This window comes from Protopterus annectens, chromosome 3.part1, assembly GCF_019279795.1.
Source record: "Protopterus annectens isolate FY-2018-M chromosome 3.part1, PAN1.0, whole genome shotgun sequence".
In the NCBI taxonomy this organism is placed as follows: domain Eukaryota; kingdom Metazoa; phylum Chordata; order Ceratodontiformes; family Protopteridae; genus Protopterus; species Protopterus annectens.
The window spans coordinates 1104043457-1104063245 of record NC_056732.1 but is presented as its reverse complement, the minus strand read 5'-3'; the positions used below and the strand labels follow the sequence as shown (position 1 = coordinate 1104063245).

General features: G+C 42.7%; 1 protein-coding gene across 2 annotated transcripts in view; it reads left to right on the top strand.

Moving 5' to 3' along the window:
* The window catches only part of AGO2 (argonaute RISC catalytic component 2), a 2267075-nt gene that overhangs the window by 1208924 nt on the left and 1038362 nt on the right, over nucleotides 1-19789 (top strand). For both annotated transcript variants that reach the window (XM_044067244.1, XM_044067245.1), the window contains exon 12: nucleotides 9757-9941. In XM_044067244.1, coding sequence (XP_043923179.1) covers nucleotides 9757-9941 — 185 coding nt within the window. The remainder of the gene's footprint in view (nucleotides 1-9756; nucleotides 9942-19789) is intronic.

The following is a 19789-nucleotide window of genomic DNA, read 5'->3' as shown; positions in this document are numbered from 1 at the left end:
TGTATACAAGGACAATAGTCTCAAAACGAAGCACATCTGCATATAAACCAAAAGGAAATGCTGGCAGTAATGCATGCCATCGAGGCCTTTCAACACCAACTTCAGCAAGGCCATTTACTGATACGGACAGACAACACCACTGTGATGTGGTATATAAACAAGCAAGGGGGCACCCATTCTTACCCCCTTTGCAGACTGACAATGCATCTTTGGGAAAAATCACTGAGCCTAAACATTCAGTTACAATCCCAGTTTGTTCCAGGCAAGGACAATGTGCTGGCGGACAGCCTAAGCAGGAATTTCACAGATCCACACGAGTGGAGGTTACATCCAAAGATCTTCACACAGCTCACTTCGACATGGGGCAGGCCAGAAGTAGACCTATTTGCCTCTCACCTCAACCATCATCTACAAAAATTCTGCTCAAGGACATACCATCCACAAGCTTGGAAAATAGATGCTCTCTCATTCAACTGGAATTTCCTAAAAATCTATGCATTCCCACCTCTGCCACTGATGACCTCAGTATTACTAAAGATCAAAGCAGAGAGACCCAAGGGGATCCTAATAGCTCCAGACTGGCCAAGACAACACTGGTATCCACTACTACAGAGCATAAGAAGTGGGCCCTTCCCCAATGGCCTCTACTTTTGACTCAACACAACTTCAAAACAGTGCATCCAAACCTTCAGACACTGCAGCTAACAGCCTGGGAGATCCCATGAATAACCTCAACCTATCTCTCTCCAAGGAAGTTCAGCGGATATTAACAGAGCCTCGAAGACCATCCACCAGAAAGGTTTACTTAGCAAAATGGAAGAGATTCAGCATTTGGAATACCAGCAAGGGACATGATGCATCATTATTGAACATCCCACTCATCCTGGAATATTTGGCAGATATGCTAAAGAATGGACTCTCATATTCTTCCATAAAGATACATGCATCAGCTATTTCAGCTAGATATAACACTGATCCGCCTGTCTTTTCACATCCTTTGCTAAGGCAATTCCTCAGGGGAATCAAGAACATTAAGCCACCAAGAAAGGCTCCAGTGCCAGCCTGGGACCCCAATTTTGTACTAGAGAAACTGACTCTACCTCCATTTGAGCCAGAAGCTTCAGTTGACTTGCAATGTCTCTCATGGAAGACAGCTTTCCTGTTGACAATTACCTCAGCAAGAAGGGTTTTGGAACTACAGGCCCTAATGGCAATACCACCGTTCATAATTTTCCACAGAGACAGGGTTTCATTAAGGACCAACCCTACCTTTATGCCAAAGGTGGTATCTAGGGTTTCTTTAAATCAAACAATTCATCTGCCTGCTTTCTTCCCCAATCCTGAGAATAAGGGGAAAGACTGTTACATACCTTGGACATTCACAGACAACTTCGATACTACCTGGACAGAACCAAGACCACTAGGAAGTCTGAACAACTTTTTGTAGCTTACGCCCCTGCAGTCCAAGGAAAAGCAATCTCAAAACAGACCATTTCAAAATGGATTGGACATTGCATCAGATTCTGTTATTCCTTTCATGGAAAGACTGTTCCAGCCAATGTCAGACCACATTCCACCAGAGCTACAGCCACCTCTACAGCATTCTTAAGAGGGGTGCCTACTAAGGACATTCTAGAAGCTGCTACATGGAGCTCCGTGCATACATTCTCCAAGCACTACAATCTCCCTCTATACTCCAGATCCAGAGCAGGCTTTGCTTCGGCAGTCCTGCAGGGTTTGATTGCCACACCATCTTTTTCCTAGAGCATTCCTCCTCCCCAGCTAAGCTATGGTATTCTACCCATATGTTATGACTGCAGTTGCATTCTTGAAGGACATAGTACAGTTTTGTACCTACCATAAATGTAGATGTCCGATAGATATGCAACTGCAGTCGGATTTTCCCTCCCTCCATACCCCTCTATGCCTAGGGTCCACTCCTATCCCTTTTTCTCTTAGCTGGGGATATCTGTTATGGTGTATCTGTTTATTGCTCATTTATTTGTCTGGAATCCTGTTTTTGTCTTCCAATTTGATTACAGCCTTCCTTGGAGTGCACCTGGCATCTGGGGCAAGAAACACTGAAGAAAATGGCGTCGGCTGATGCTTATGTACTCCAGCCGCTCTGACGTCAGAGAGAAATGCGACATCAGCCGACGTCGGACCCAGACTTTGGAATCCGGCCGACCGAGGGCTGCCTGAGGCAGGACAACCCATGTGTTATGACTGCAGTTGCATATCTATCGGACATCTACATTTATGGTAGGTACAAAACTGTACTTTTGCAGTCCTCTGCAAGTTTGTAAGCGTATGTTTAGGTTAGCTGTTTGGAGATCCAAGAAGTAGATGCTGAACAGAAGAGGTCCCAGTACTGAGCTCAGATGAGTGCCACTAGTCACCTTTTTTTGCTCTCTGATGTGACCTGCTTCTTTAACTGTGTGGGTTTAGTTTTCAGCCAGTATGCTTTCCAGCATAACCTTCTACATTTAGGCCTTTAAGCATATATACAAATCCAGCATAGGAAATAGTGCCAAAGACCTTGGCCCGATCTGTGTGTGCTGAATGAGCTGCATGGCCGCTATCTGCGGCTTCATTGTCTTTCTCGAAAAAAATGTATTAAATTAAGTAGATATGATATCCATTTTGCAGAACTATATTATTATGGGTCTAGAGCAATAAGATTTTTACATTGGAGCTTCTAAAATCAGTTACAAGATGTAACATGGTTTGCTTATTATTCCTCAGAGCATTAGAATACATGGTATCTTGTATCCTCATGATCCGTCTGGCCAGGCTACACACGTGGAAGCTCCAGTGGTACCTCAAGAATCTGTGGTGCCAGCACTCGTAGTCCTTGGAGACTGAAATTAAGCTGATACCTTGCCTCAAGGAGGAATTTGCATGGTGGACACTGGCATGTGCCCAGATCCTGGGTCTCCCCTTCAGGTTCATGCCTCGGGGTCAACCTTAAACCACAGATGTTTCACAAACTGCTTGGGGGCTCATTTCCAATGCTTTCAATCTCAAGGCAGATAAGAAGATCAGTTCAGACACAAGCACATAAATTGGAAAGAACTGATGGCTTTGCAAAAGGGCGTAGTGGCTTTCAAAGATCAGTGGGAACCAGGGATCTGGCTTGTCAAACCAGACAATAGCACAGTCATGTGTTACATAAACAAGGGGGCACCAAATCTTACCCTTTTTGTCAACTTCCGATACAGGTCTGGGAGATAGCTCACTCTCTGGGGATGTGCCTCATGGCACAGTACCTCACAGGAACTCAAAATACTCTCTAGCAGATATTCTCAGCCGGAACTTGATGGATCCCCTTGAGTGGCATCTGCATCGGGAAACATTTATCAGCATAGTCCAGAAATGGGGATCCCCATGGATAGACCTCTTTGCCACCAAAGACAATGCTCAACTAAAAAGATTCTGTTCCAGGAGCAACTGTCCCACAGCCTGGAAGGCAGATGCTTTCTCCTTCCTTTGGAGTCACCTGTTCCTCTGTGTTTCCTCCCACTGCCTCTGCTTCCATGGGTCTTCCAAAAATCAAAGAAGGCCCAAGGTTCATCCTGATAGCCCTAGACTGGCCCAGACAGCACTGTTATCCTCTGCTGCTAAGTTTAACCAATGAAAAACAGTGGCAGTTACCTCAGATAGTCGACCTAACTCAAGACAAGGGGAGATTTGTGCATCCCAAACTACAGTGACTCAAACTCTCAGCTTAGATAATTTGACAGAGTACTACTCGGAGCACACCCTAAGCAGACAAGCTCAAAACATTCTCAAAGAGGCTAGAAGGCATAGTACTAGGAATTGATACTCAGCTAAGTGGAAAAAGATTCTCCATTTGGTGTCAGTAGCAAGGCCTCAGTCCTAGCTCAGCCAATACCTCTGCCATTTTATATTTCCTGGCTACCCTGGTGGACAGAGGCCTATCCTTTTCTTCCATCAAAATCCATGCCTGTACCATTTCAGCCCACATCCCTACTCTTCCTCCTGTCTTTTCCCACCCCTGATAAAACAATTTGTTAGGGGAGTGGTTCCCATCAGACCTCCCAGGAGACAGCCCACACTTCATGGGACCTCAGTTTTGTTCTAGAAAAATTGACGCTACCACAGTTTAGCCAGCAGCTTCTGCTTGAAATTTTAAGCTGGAAGACTGCCCCTTTTGCTGGCTATCATTTCAGCTAGGAGTGTCTCTTAGCTGTAAGCTCTCATGACAGTGGAACCATTTCACATATTCTGCCTTGACAGAGTATCACTCAGAATTCATTCATCCTTCATGCCCAAGGTTGCCGTGGACACATCCTTGAATCAAGCTATACACTTAACCACTTTCATCCCCAAGCCTTAGAACCGGGGAGAAAGAATCCTTCACTACTTGAATGTGCACAAACAGTCTTGTTACTATCTTGACAGAACTAAATCTTTCAGCAAATCAGACCAACTCTGTGTCATTTGTCATTGGTTCCGAAGGGAAGCCAGTCTTCAAACAGGCCATCTCCAAGTGGCTCTACTACTGTATTTCCTTTTGTTACAGCCATCATGGCAAAAGGGCTCCAGAAACTAAAAGGACCCACTCTGATAGGGTTACATCTACTTCTGCTGCCTTCCCAAAAGGAGTACCTACCCAAAGACCTATTGGAAGCTGCTACCTGATCATCTGTGCATACCTTTATCAAACACTACCACTTATCAGCCTTCTCCAAGTGTAGAACAGGTTTTGACATTGCTGTTTTGTAGGACGCCCTGTTTTCTCCATAGTTTATCTTTCACCCTCATCTTAGCTTTGGGAATCATCCCACAAGTCGGAACTGAAACAGTGAAACACAAAGAACATAGTACAGTTGTGTACACTTACCATAAATGTAGATGTTAGTGTAGTCACTGTTGCAACCCAGCCACTTGGGATGCACAAGCCAGTGCATTTCTTTGTCGGTCCCAAGCCCGGATAAATGGAGAGGGTTGCATCAGGAAGGTCATCTGGCGTAAAACTTCACCAAATCTTTTCATGCAGTCACCAGTTAATATTTCCATACCGGATCGGTCGAGGCCCGGGTTAACAACGACCACCACCAGTACTGTTAGCCAACAGGGTGCTGGCGGAAATTGGGCTACGGTTGGCCGAAGGAGGAGAAGAGGCGGAAGGCATGGCCAAAGGCAGGAAGAGAGGAGAAAGGCTAGGATTGTGGTACTGAGGGTCGGAACTTTGAATGTTGGCAGTATGACTGATATAGGGAGAGAGCTAGCTGATATGATGGACAGAAGGAAGGTTGGTATATTGTGTGTGCAAGAGACCAGATGGAAGGGGAGTAAGGCTAGGTGTATCAGAGGTGGGTTCAAATTGTTTTATCATGGTGTGGATGGGAGGAGAAATGGCGTAGGAGTTATTCTGAAGGAACAGTATGCGAAGAGTGTTTTGGAGGTGAAAAGGGTGTCTGATAGAGTGATGCTTATGAAGCTGGAAATTGATGGTGTAATGATTAATGTTGTTAGTGCATATGCTCCACAAGTTGGGTGTGCAATGGATGAGAAAGAAAATTTTTGAGGTGAAGTGGATGAAGTAGTGATGACTGTACCCAAGGGTGAGAGAGTGGTGATTGGAGCAGATTTAAATGGGCATGTTGGTGAAGGGACCAGTGGGGATGAGGACGTGATGGGTAGGTATGGTGTTAAACAAAGGAATGCAGAAGGTCAGATGGTTGTGGATTTTGCGAAAAGGATGGATATGGCTGTGGTGAATACGTATTTTAACAAGAGAGAGGAGCATAGGGTGACATACAAGAGTGGAGGAAGATGCACACAGGTGGATTATATCTTATGTAGGAGGGCCAGTTTGAAGGAGAGTGGAGACTGTAAAGTGGTGGCCGGAGAAAGTGTAGTTAGGCAGCATAGGATGGTGGTTTGTAGGATGACTTTGGTGATCAAGAAGAGGAGAAGTAGTGTGAGGGCAGCACCAAGGATCAAATGGTGGAAATTGAAAAAGGGTAATTGTGAGGTGGAGTTCAGGGATGAGTTAAGACAGGCACTGGGTGGCAGTGAAGAGTTGCCAAATAGTTGGGTAACTACAGCAGAGCTAGTAAGGGAGACCGCTAGAAAGGTGCTTGGTATCACATCAGGACAGAGGAAGGACGGCAAGGAGACATGGTGGTGGAATGAGGAAGTACAGAAGAGTATACAGGCAAAGAGGTTGTCAAAGAAGAAGTGGGATTGTCAGAGAGATGAAGAAAGTAGACAGGAGTATAAGGAGATGAGGTGCATGGCAATGAGAGAGGTGGCGAAGGCTAAGGATAAGGCATATGAAGAGTTGTATGAAAGGTTGGACACTAAGGAGGGAGAAAAGGACCTGTACCAATTGGCTAGACAGAGGGACTGCGCTAGGAAAGATGTGCAGCAGGTAAAGGTGATAAAGGATAATGAGGGAAACATACTCACAAGCGAGGAGAGTGTGTTGAGATGGAAAGAGTACTTTGAGGGGTTGATGAATGAAGAGAATGAGAGGGAGAGAAGGTTGGATGATGTAGGGATAGTGAATCATGAAGTACAATGGATTAGCAAGGAGGAAGTAAGGATAGCTTTGAAGAGAATGAAGAATGGAAAGGCTGTTGGCCCAGATGTCATACCTGTGGAAGCATGGAGGTGTTTAGGTGAAATGGCAGTGGAGTTTAACCAGATTGTTTAATGAAATCTTGGAAAGTGAGAGGATGCCTGAGGAATGGAGAAAAAGTGTTTTGGTACCGATTTTATAAGAATAAGCGTGATGTGCAGAGCTGTAGTAACTACAGAGGGATTAAATTGATCAGTCACAGCATGAAGTTATGGGAAAGAGTAGTGGAAGCTAGGTTAAGAAGGGATGTGATGATTAGTGAACAGCAGTATGGTTTCATGCCGGGAAAGAGCACTACAGATGCGATGTTTGCTCTGAGAGTGTTGATGGAGAAGTACAGAGAATGTCAGAAGGAGTTGCACTGTGTTTTTGTAGACTTGGAGAAAGCATATGACAGGGTGCCTAGAGAGGAGTTGTGGTATTGTATGAGGAAGTCAGGAGTGTCAGAGAAGTATATAAGTGATACAGGATATGTACGAGGGTAGTGTGACAGCGGTGAGGTCTGCGGCGGGAGTGACGGATGCGTTTAAGGTGGAGGTGGGGTTACATCAAGGATCAGCTCTGAGCCCTTTCCTATTTGCAATGGTGATGGACAGGTTGACAGACGAGATCAGAAAGGAGTCACCATGGACTATGATGTTTGCAAATGACATTGTGATCTGTAGTGAGAGTAGGGAACAGATGGAGGAGACCCTGGAGAGATGGAGATATGCTCTAGAGAGAAGAGGAATGAAGGTCAGCAGGACTAAGACAGAATATATGTGTGTGAATGAGCGGGAGGATAGAGGAATGGTGAGGATGCAAGGAGTAGAGGTGGCGAAGGTGGATGAGTTTAAATACTTGGGGTCAATAGTTCAGAGTAACGGTGAGTGTGGAAGAGAGGTGAAGAAGAGAGTACAGTCAGGATGGAGTGGGTGGAGAAGAGTGTCAGGAGTGATTTGTGACAGACTAGTACCTGTAAAGAGTGAAAGGGAAGGTCTATAAGAGGGTTGGTGAGACCAGCTATGTTATATGGGTTGGAGACAGTGGCATTGACAAAAAGGCAGGAGTTTGAGCTGGATGTGGCAGAGTTAAAGATGTTAAGATTTGCACTGGGTGTGATGAGGGTGGACAGGATTAGGAATAAGTATATTAGAGGGTCAGCCCAGGTTGGAAGGTTTGGAGACAAAGCCAGAGAGGCAAGATTACGTTGGTTTGGACATGTGCTGAGAAGGGATGCGGAGTATATTTGGGAAAAAGATGCTAAGGATGAAGCTACCAGGTAACAGGAAAAGAGGAAGGCCTAAGTTAAGGTTTATGGATGTATTGAGAGGGGACATGCAGGTGGTTGGTGTGACAGAGCAAGATGCAGAGGACAGAAAGAAGTGGAAACAGGTGATCCACTGTGGCGACCCCTAACGGGAACAGCCGAAAGAAGATGATGATGATGAGTGTAGTCACTGTTGCAGGCTTCTTTCCCTCCCTCCTTCCCCCTTTTGCCTACGGTAATAAGTCTGTGTCTATTTTCTTCACTAACCAGAGGACTCCTGAGTGTTTACCCTGCAGGCCCCTTTAGCTACCTTTGTCCCTTGCTTGTGGTTCATCCTGGGGCCTCCTACCTTCTAAGGGGAATGTAAAAACTGATGTCATGGCGTTAGCTGTCTCCCTTTATACCCACATGTACTGATGTCAGGGAAGGGCATCTACCAACCTTAGGAGGACGATTTTTACTCTGGTAGTCTGGCCAGCCAAGGGCTTCCACAGCAGGAAATCCCACAAGTCAGGAATGCAACAATAAATACACTCTAACATCTACATGTGAGGTTACACAACTGTACTTTCCCCTTGAAATAATCAAAAGTAACAAACGTATCGGTGAAGAGAGTGGTTATTGCATTAATCTAATATTTGCAAGTCATGGTATTTGATGGTAAATTTGACAGTGATTTGCAGCATGTAAGACTAAAATTCAGAAGATTTGTGCATGAATTGGAATTAAAGTATGTAAGAGGTAGTTATCAAAATTTGCAGTTCACTGGACACATGTTGAGAACTATCTGGGCAAATATGTAGAGTTTTACAGGGTTAAAAGATTCTAAAGGCTAGAAAATTCCATTATGAACATGTTTCTATTTCGATATTTATGGCATATAAAGCATTAAGGTTCATTTTACAGTGATTGATGCAGCATAATGCTCACTACCTTACAGGTATATAGTATGCATATACTTTTATAGCTGAACAAGTAGGATGTCCTAGATTTTATTGAGTGTGATGCAACTACAGTGATTACCATGTCTTGTGGTATGCTTTTGCTTCTGCAGTTCATTTGGATTGCAGACCTGGGGGTTAGATATCTGCTTTGTTTGTAGGTGGCATTTTTTAACCTTTGCATGTGGGTTAGGAACTAGTGCAATTATTCACATTTGAGCTGTTGGTACATGTGCTGAGTTTGAGTTTCACTATATCTTTTTTTTTTACTTTAAAATCAGTATTAAGCCAATTTTGTAATAAGAAAATAAACTTTTTTTTATCTTTAACAGCACATTTGCAAGTTAATTATTTGGCTAGCAGTTTCCCATTAATAACAATAAATTCAACCCAGAAGTTAAGTATCATGCTGTTTATTAGCTTCCAGTAATCTAGTTGGATCCTGTCCCTTTTGTTTCGCAACAAAACTGGATTGAAACGTTGATACAGTACACTTGCAGAAATTAGCTTCATGTTGGATTTCATAAATATCAACAGATCAGTGCTTTCCCTTTCTTTACAAAAACATGTTTGATCTTTTGATCGCCCATCCCAGTTTCAGTAGTTTGATTATTTTCTTCACAAGACAAGCCAGTGTTTGAGATTTTAGAGCTAGATGTCTAGACACCTTTAGGATTTCATTGTGATGTAAACAAAGACAAACTGCAAGTTGTAAAAAAAAAATAAATAAATAAATAAATAAAATCATGCAGGCGTGTGTCCCCCCCCCCCCCAAAAGAAATTAATGTGTTTATTGCAGTGAAAGTAGTAGTATTGCTTTAAATTTGTGATTTCCAAAAGATGCCTGGTAACACTAAAAACATGCTAGTGATCCTTAGGAAAGTTTCAGTAAGGGGGGGAAAGTGTGTCAAAATAAACTTCCATCATGAGTATTTCTTTTTCTTTTTCTTTAGGGCTTTCACAGAGCAGCTAAGGAAGATTTCAAGAGATGCTGGTATGCCTATTCAGGGACAGCCATGTTTTTGCAAGTATGCACAAGGGGCAGATAATGTGGAACCTATGTTCCGGCATTTGAAGAATACCTATGCTGGTCTGCAGTTGGTGGTGGTAATTCTACCTGGAAAAACTCCAGTTTATGGTAAGTACAGAGAACTGGCCACTTTGTTGTGGGTCAATTCTTCAAACACTGTTTACTGCTGCACTAGCTTATGTTAGATGAGCATTAGTACTGATTTTACACAGCACACAGCATTTCAAAGCCAATGTAGCGTAAAATGACAATTGTAGCTGAAGTCTTCAGAAACATTGAAAGTCAGGGATTGCTCAAGTTTTGCTGTTACTTCTTCAGTATCAGTGTGAGGTCTGCTGACTTATCTTAAAGGAGTACAACAGGTTTCTTTAATGTATTCCTCAACTTCACGGCCCTTTTCCTCCTTATTTACATTGTCCTCTGTAAAGCAACAACAGTAAAGCATTTACAATTTTTATAATCCCCCTTACTTCTGTAACAGAAGCCTACCTTCTCATACTGTGATGGTTTCACTTACAAAATGATTCTCTCACATTTGAATAAAGCTTGCTGGAGTCACCCAATTACTGACATCGAGGCCAGGCAGTGCAGGTACTTTTTTTTTTTTTTTTAATCAGTTCCCTCCCCCAAAGTGACATCACCACAGCCGTCATCTGATTCTAACTAAAATAATAAGACTCACCCATTCTGTGATGTCATGGCTCCCTTGTCCTTCCCCCAGCCTGAGTGCTGTTCATTTTATTCAGTTGTAGTGTAGTAACACTGATGTTTGGAAACACAGAAATTTGGTATGCATACTTGTACATTCTGCACGGCAAATGATGCTTAGGTGGTGTATCACTTGCATACTTCTCTGTTGTATTTGCACCAGATACTGCTAGTGTGCAGTGCAGGAATAGAAAGATTAAAACATTACCCTGGTATCAGAGGTGGCAGTGCAACATATTCATAGTGGCTTAACATGAGAGTAGCTCTAAGCAAGCACCATGTGAAACCTGAACAAGCACCTATAATTATTCAGTGCAGCTTCCACACCTTAAGTCTGAAAATGAATTCACATACTCACATGAACAGGAGTAGCTGCATATTGATGGCTAAAGGTGTATGGGCATGTCGGGTGGTTACTACACTGCAAAACTGGTATGTAATGGTGGAGATATTTGGAAGGCATGAGCAAACACACCAGTGTATTAAAGCCATAGCACCAATTGAACTGGAGGCTGGCAAATAAATTTAGTAAGGGATTTTGTCCATGCACAAATATTTCAACAGTGATTCTTTGCAGTGGCATCCATTATCTGATTCAAGGTAAGTTAACCTTGATGTCCTTTATTTAAAAAAAAAAATCAATAAAAAATGTACTTTGTTGTAAGTGACTTCTGGACACAAGAACAAGGAAGGGGAAAATATAGCAATGTGGTTTATATGCACAAAGACAAATCCAGAGTCACTGCAAAAGGTTTTTTTTTTTTTTTGCAAACCAACCAGTGGAGTAAACACATATGAAGGCAAACACTGCATACCAACACACTTTGCACATTTACATCACATTTTTAACAAGCTGGAAGCAAGAAGTGATACCTTAACACTTAAAGTAATAAAGATCTAAACTGGTTAATAGTATAAATGTTTTATTCTTTAGCTCATTGGTGCAAGACCTTACTGGATGTGATTGCAGTCAAGTAAGGCCATGGCTATAGTGCAGCAAAAAAATGTCCCCTCTAACAAAGGAAATGCTAGAGCAAAGATTAAATTACATGAGTCAAGCACCCTGCTGAGATCTGCCAATCAATGGAATTACCAGGTCAAATTACCCTCAGGACTTTGACAGCTAGGGAAGCTAAGTGTTGTGGGGGAGGGGAGAAGTAAATGGACTGGAATTCGTCTCACAAATTAGTGCCATTTAAACTAAATTAGAAAAAAAGGCAGCAGTAAACAGCACTTTGAGTGTGTTCTGTGGCATTTGCACTGTTTCTGTTTTAAGTAGTCATCCAGTAGTAGGGAATATTACTTACACTGTTCTATTTTACTCAGTACTTTGTACGCATGCAACATCTATGAAATGACAGGAACTTTAGGCAAATGGAGGCCTGCATGATGTAACATTTTTGAGCCAAACAATGATTTCTGGGATACTGGATGGCAACCTGATTTATCCAAACCACGTCAATATACCAGCCGCCAGGTGGTCAGAGTCTGAAATTACATATAAAAATATTTAAAATCCTGTAAATAACCCCAGAGTGCTGTTAAAGTGTAGGAAACATCATGCCATGATGTTTTAAACATGTGTTTTGAGTCCTTTAAAGTGCATCTTCTCAGAGACCATGTTGAGGTTACATCTGTATGTTCAGTTAGTCTTGCACTAAAGGTTTTTTATTTTGTGAATTACTTGCAGCTATCCAGAGCAGCAATAGACTGCTGTATTTCACCCACCTTTTGTTGCCTTTCTTCCTCCTGAATTTTATTAAAGCAATTCGTTATTTTTTATGTCAGCTGTATTTAATGTGCATACTAGCTTGAAATCAGGTTAGTTGACTGTTCATGAGTAGGAGTGTATGAGTGTAGGAGAGTATGAGAGGTCTGTCTTCCTTCTCCTTAAAATCTGTCCACTGCCATTGCAGAATGTAAATAATTGGAAGGCAAACTAAAAAAATACTCTTCACACCCTAGCTTTCCTGAAGATCCTTCCTTTTGGATGGCCCCAAGCTTATGAAGTTTAACCTAAAGTAGCTAATGGTTCCTTACCTACTTTTAAGTGTCTCACTGTTTATTTGGAACAGGTTTATACAGATCCCTGGGTTATCTCTCCGCTTTGTAACTTGCATTGAAGAATTATCTGTTTGTAATCTAAAGGTACGCTGATTGAGACCCCACCACTACACTTCCCAGAATGCTCTTCCATTTTGGAAAGACATGCTAATGTGCATTCATTATATTTCTTCAGCCCAGCATAAATTTTCAAAATTGCACCACTCATCCACTCTTCCACATGAGTTAATAGCCACAGACAAGAAAGTCTTGACTCTAGATCTGTTAATGCACCACTCCCATGCCTGTCTGGGGTGGCTGTTTTCGTTTCCTGATTTAAATGAATGATCATCACTGGCGATGCTTATCCATATGGCCTTATAGTTGGTTTTCTTGCAGCTCCTCTTGTCAGATTTCTTTGCAAGATTGCTTGGATTAAGCAGTCTCATCTGTTGAAGAGCTGCTTCAGGAGTCTGATCTTTTTAGGGTGATGGTTTTGTTTGGGGATCATGTCTTAGAGGCATTCTTCATAGGAGAGGCAAAACTGTCTCTAAACTAGTAGGCATGTATGCACCCCCCCCCAACCTTTTATCTATTCTGCTGTAGTGTTCTACAGGGAGAGACTGTATCCAGATGTCAGGTCATTTGTAGAACTTCTCTGCCTTCTGTATTTTATAACCAAGCTTCATAGCATGTCTGAAATTATGTAAGGGTTGCCAAGATAGAATGCTGGCCTTTTGAGAGATCTTTATGAAATCATCATGTGTTATGCTGAAAAATGGCTTTACATATAGGTTCATAGGTGTGTACTAGGCTAATGGCCCTGGATCCTTTACAAGCCTAGCCCATAAAAATTGCCCAGGCACCGTGCCACCCGATGTTAGTTCACAGTGCCCATATCCAGTAGGGCAACTGGAAAGATCCCTGGAGTGAACTTTCTGTATAGGTTCATAGGTGTGAGACACCACTGACCAGTATTGAACCCAGGATCTTCTGAACTACAGTCAGAGCAACACACCACTAGCCCAAGTCAGCTCTAAAGTCATCACTGCCAAGTCTTGAACCCAGGACCCTGTGCACTAGTCAGAGCAACACACCACTATGCCAGATCAGCTGTAAACAATCAGCCCTGCCAAGTCTTGAACCCAGGACCCTGTACACTGTAGTCAGAGCAATGTACCACTACACACACTAATAGAATAGAAAACAAATTTTATTAACAGTTTATTTTGTTGTCATGTGATATAGCTATGTATTCTTTTAACAGTTTTCATTCACTCTAACATTGCATAAATTGCTTAGTTCTTGCCTTAAAACCTCACTCCTTCTCCTGAACATTACTCTTATTCCCACATATTCCATTGATTTCTATGAAATTTGCTACTTCCCTTTTCCAAAGATCCCACCTCCATTGCCTTTCTCTTCCACAATACCCTTAAGTTCTGTAATGTTTGGGTTAAAAAACACTTTCTTCCAAGACACTAGGGCTGTTCCTCCTTACCTAAGGATCCCACCTCCAATTTATTTAAATCTTTTTTCTAATCAGTACTTCAGTTCTAATGTCCTTTTGCTTGATTCTGGTATTTATTAGGTAGTATTTTATATGTCCTACTAATTATGCTTTTTTTTCCTTAACAAAAGTTGATTAGACTCAACTAAAAACTCAACCAAAGCTCGTCTTTCACTTACCCCAATACCTTTCCTTTCATTTGCCTATACTCTTTTAGTCTCTGGTAGGGAAGGCAGTCTATAGCCTGCAATCAAAATATCTTCTTGCCCTCATCCCACTTTATTACCTTTCCCTAACTAGCTATTTTCTCCCCACACCTTAGTTCCTTTGCTAATTTCCCCAATAATTTCCACCCCCTCTTGTCTATTTTCTGTACCTCTACTTGCAGTCATCCCTTTTGGGTAAAATCTCCTTTCTACAGTCTTGTGCTGGCTGAGTTTTACTTTCTGCTAACTTATGAAAGTGATCTTGTGTATGGGTGCTGTTATTCTCCTTACAGGCCCACATCTAAAATAGTAGTCCATTATTTCTTGAACTCCCCTTCCCATTTCTTTATCATCGCTTTCCACTTGGATTTATAATCTATTTCTGTGATGTAAATGTTCCTTAACTATGTAGCTCTAAACTATCTTGTCAAATCAGGTAATCCTAAACCACCTTTATCTGTGGGGAAAATCCGCTTATTCCAGCTAACTCTCACCCTAATCTTCCACAGCTTTTCTTCTGGTTGATAAAAACATGCCTGACTTGTATATAAAAACAAGGAACTAAAAATATTTTCACTGCTTACATCTTACCATCAATATGTGTAATCAGGAACTTCCTAAAGTACTGCTCAGGGCTGACTACTACTCCTTTCCATTGACAAGTGTATTTCTGATTTCTGTATGCCTTGCCTCCCTTACCTTTCACCCCCAGGTTATACTAGTAAAGACTGAGGAGGTAGGGCTGAGGGTGATCCTGACTGCACTCTTATGGCAAAGGCCCCATTGGTTCCCTGTGTTACACAACATGAGCAGACAAGATTCTTGTTTGCTTCCACAGAAGGTGACCCTCTTAATATAGCCCAAAGGACCCAACGTACACTCTATTCTGACCAACCTGAAGTTGGCAGGTCTGGATAATATGATCCTTAGTTCTCAGGGTCAGTGCTTGAAGAAGGAAGTGTTTTTTTTTGCTTGTTTTTTTTTTTAAGTGAGGCCAGGAAATGCTGTACAAAAAGTCATACATTTCTAAGTGGAAAAGATTTACTGTTTGATTCCATATCAGGAGCCAGCAGCATTTGCTAGCTAAATTACCCTTTATTCTAACCTATCTGGCTGAAATTTTGAATAAATGTTTCTTATTCCTCCATTAAAATTTATGCATCTACCATCTCTGCCAGTCTGCCCAGTTAACCCCCTCTGCTTTCCTAGCCTATGAAACTGTTCTTTAAAGGCAGCATCCACTTAAGGCCTCAACAGAGAGCTCCTGCTCCATCAAGGGACCTAAGTTTTGTACTGGAGAAGGTTGCACTGCCATCCTATGAACCCACTACCTCTGCAGAGATCAAATTCTTATCTTGGAAAATTGCGTTGTTAGTGGCCATCACATCTGCTTGAAGAAGTGGTGATTATGGCCACCTCAGATTTCACACTGAAAAAGTCTGTCTGAGAACTAACCCCACCTTTTTGGACATCTCCCTGTCTTCTTTCGAAACCCACAAAACCTAGGAGAAAGAATCTTACACATGTTCTTCGTGTTTCACTGTTGCAGTCATTACTTTTGAGTTATCTGCTTGCAGTAGCCCTCACTCGGCCTGATTAACAAAGTCTTGAGTTCTGCGTCAGTTGCTGTCCCTTCTTCCATGACGTCAGGGGAATAAAACATGCAGCTGACGCCATTACATCAGTCTTTCTTGCTGTGTGGTGCCCGAAGCAGAAGCAGTTTGCAAGTGCTGGTTGGCCGACTCCTGAAATTTTCGTTTTTGAGTTTCAGAACTGAAGTCTTCAACTAAATATAAGTTACCCCATTGGGGAAACTTTTTCTTGCTCCTTCCGATGTCAGTAAAAGTTAATAATTGTATTACTTGTGGAAAGCAAATAGCTCATAAAGATTTTCATTCGTACTGTATTCCTTGCCTAGGCCCTGACCACGACGTACCTTGCTGTCGGTTTTGTGCCTTATTTAATCAGCACACTATCCATCGTCGGTATATTTTCGCCTCAAATATTAAAGTTCTCGGTTTAATTATCCACTGGGAAAGCCAGGATTTTTCTGATTCAGAAAAGAGGCTTAGGGATTTCCTTCTCCTACCTCAGCATAGGCCTTTAGCTATTCCTCCTGTACTAGACATTGTTGATGCTTTCTCGGAATCTAGTTTGGCCCCTGATCCCCTGCCTCCTGCTCCCAGAAAACCTGACGTATACTACAGGGTCCCTGAGTCCCACAAGTTCCTTTTCAAAAATCCTCTTCATAGGTTCATAGGTAGGTACTAGGCTATTGGCCCAAGGGCCTACATAAGCCTAGCCAACAAGGTTCCCCTGGCTTACGCCACCCAAGAAAGTTATTTTCCTGTGCCACTGTTGAGCAGAGTTTCAGAAGTGATCCCCAGGGTGTATTTCCTATTTCCCATCCACTCATCAAGATTTTTCTTGAAGAGTGCTAATGAAGAAATTTGCTTGACATAGATGGGGTAGCCTGTTCCAGAGTATGGGAATTGCAGATCCAGAGACTATTTTGCAGGGGCCCAAGGGTATTAAGGCTTCTACTGCTAAAAATCCTACCCCTTCTGATAGAGACTCCAGGGCGCTGGATAGATGGGGTAAGAAGGTTTACACTTTTGCAACCTTGGCCATTAGGGCTTTAAACTGCCAATTTCATGTGTTAAAGTATCAGCAACATGTTATTGGACTGCTTAAAGAGAAAATTATGTTGATTCCTGACACTGTGGAAAATAAAGAATTACAGGGTTTAATGCATTCTGCTGAACAAGTTGGAAAACATACTTTGCAATGTGGTTTAGATTCATTAGAGGCATCTTGCAGGGTTGCCGTTACTGGGTCTGTGCTCAGAAGGCATGCTTGGCTTAAGGAGCAATCTTTGCCTGATCATGTTAGAGCTAAATTGTTGGATGCTCCCTTAAATCAGGACCGCCTGTTTGGCAACAAGGCTGAGGAAGTTCTTAAAAAGATGGAAGATAAAGCTAAATCTATGCAAACTGTTAAAGATTTCGTACAAGTTCAGCCTCCTAGAGTTAGTAGGCACTGTCCCTCTAAGAATTGGTCCTTTCCAGTCTCATCAAGGTCTTCTCAAGCCAAACCCAAACATAGCAGAAACCCCAGGTTTCAGTCCCAGAGGACACACAAGACTAAGCAGTGGGGGGGTTTCCACACCCAAATCAGGGTTTAGTAAGACCCCCCCCCCCATGGAAAACAGTCTCAATGACTTGTTTTTAAAACTTCCAAGCACTTCCCAACTGAATGCTCCTTTAGGCGGAAAGATTGGTTTGCAGGCCAAAAACTGAGAACTCATTACCCAAGACAAATGGGTTTTAAATATAGTGTCCCAAGGATACAGATTTCACTTCCACACCTTACCAACACCAAGCGGGCGGCAGAGGCCCAAAATCAAGTACTCTGTCTCTTAAGCATGGGGGCTATTCAGTTGGTACCAGAAGAGGAAAAGGGACAAGGGTTCTATTCGAGACTTTTCCTGGTACCCAGAAAAGGCAATACATGGCGTCCTATCCTGGACCTTTCTACTCTAAATAGATTTCTGGTGATTCCAAAATTCAAGATGCTGACTCTTCACCAGCTGCTTCCTATGCTAGGCAAAGATGCATGGTTGGCAACACTAGACTTAAAAGAAGCATACCTGCGCATCCCTATCAGGGAGTATTGCAGAAAATACCTATGTTTCAAAGCAGGCTACATGCATTATCAGTTCTCTGCACTGCCCTTTGGCTTATCTACTGTGCCCAGGGTATTCACAAAGTGCCTAGCTCCAGTCATTGCATTTTGCAGGCAAAGAAATATTCAAATATACCCATATCTGGACGATTGTCTAATCCAGGCAGAAAGCCAGGACATACTTTTGAATCATCTGGCCTTTGTTCAAAGCGTACTGACTTGTCTGGGGTACACCATAAACAAAAAGAAATCACAAATGTTGTAATGTAAACAAATTATATTCCTGGGAGCAAGCTTGAATACAACTTCCCAGATGGCTTTTCTCACACCAGAGAAACGGATTCATTTGACAACCTACTTCAAACAAGTGGCCACAAAATCCCAGTTATCTGAAAGGCAAACACTGCAAGCCTTGGGGTTCATGGCCTCCTGCATTCTTTTAATTCCATATGCAAGCCTGCATATGAGGAAACTGCATTGGTATCTCAAAAGCCTATGGTGTCAACATTCACAGGATCTAGAGGCAATGATTCTCATCATACCTTGCCTACGCCTAGAGTTCCTTTGGTGGGCGGAGACCTGCCACCAAAACAGGAGACAACCATTCACACTACCCTCTGCCGCCCAAACATTAACAACAGATGCATCAGACTATGTATGGGGGGCACACCTGGCAGGGAAGTGCATTCAGGGCAAATGGAACCCAAGTCAAATGCACCTACATATCAATGAAAAAGAAATGTTAGCTGTACAGAATACTCTGACAGCCTTCAAGGACCACATTCTTCCAGGACAATTAATGATAAAGACGGACAACACCACTGTTATGTGGTACATACACAGGGGGTACACATTCTTACCCCCTCTGCAGACTAGCCATGGCATTGTGGAACACAGCCCTGAGCTATCAGGTACATTTACAAGCTCAATTCCTGCCAGGAAAACTAAGTACCCTGGCAGACGAACTAAGCAGAGACCTCATGGACCCACATGAGTGGAAACTGGAACCAAGGATTTTCAACATGTTGACAAAGATATGGGGGAGCCTAGATATAGACCTGTTTGCCTCCCCCCAAAATTATCAGTTGGACAAATTCTGCACACAGACTCCCCACAAACAAGCTTGGAAAGTGGATGCGCTGTCCTTCAGCTGGAAAAACCTATCAGTTTAAGCCTTTCCTTGTCTGCCTCTGCTCTGCAAAGTACTACTAAAGATCAAACAAGACAAACCAAGGACGATTTTGATTGCACCAGACTGGCCACGCCAACACTGGTACCCCTCTCTTGCGCAGTGTGTCACTGTGGGCCACTTGGCCCCTGCCCCAGACTCCTACTCTATTGTCTCAGCAGGAGAACCAAATTCTGCATCCTCAACTTCAAACACTGTATCTTGCAGTCTGGCTAATTACATAATTTCTCCTTTACCATCCCTCAGTAAACCAGTGATGGATATCATTTTTTAGGCAAGGAGGCCTAGTACCAGAAAGTCTTATGCTGAAAAATGAAAAAGATTATGTGTCTGGAACCAATCTCAAGGGATGAGCACAACAGTGCCCAATTTACCTGAGATCTTACAATACTTGACTGAGATGCTTCATAAAGGCCTGTCTTTCTTCTCCATCAAAATTCATGCCTCAGCCATCTCAGCTCATTATAACACAGAACCACCCCTGTTCTCTCATCCACTGCTTAAGCAGTTCCTCAGAGGGGCCAAAAATCTGCGACCACCCAGGAGAGCTCCAACTCCAGCCTGGGACCTCAACTTTGTATTGGAAAAGCTCACTCTTCCTCCTTTCGAGCTAGCT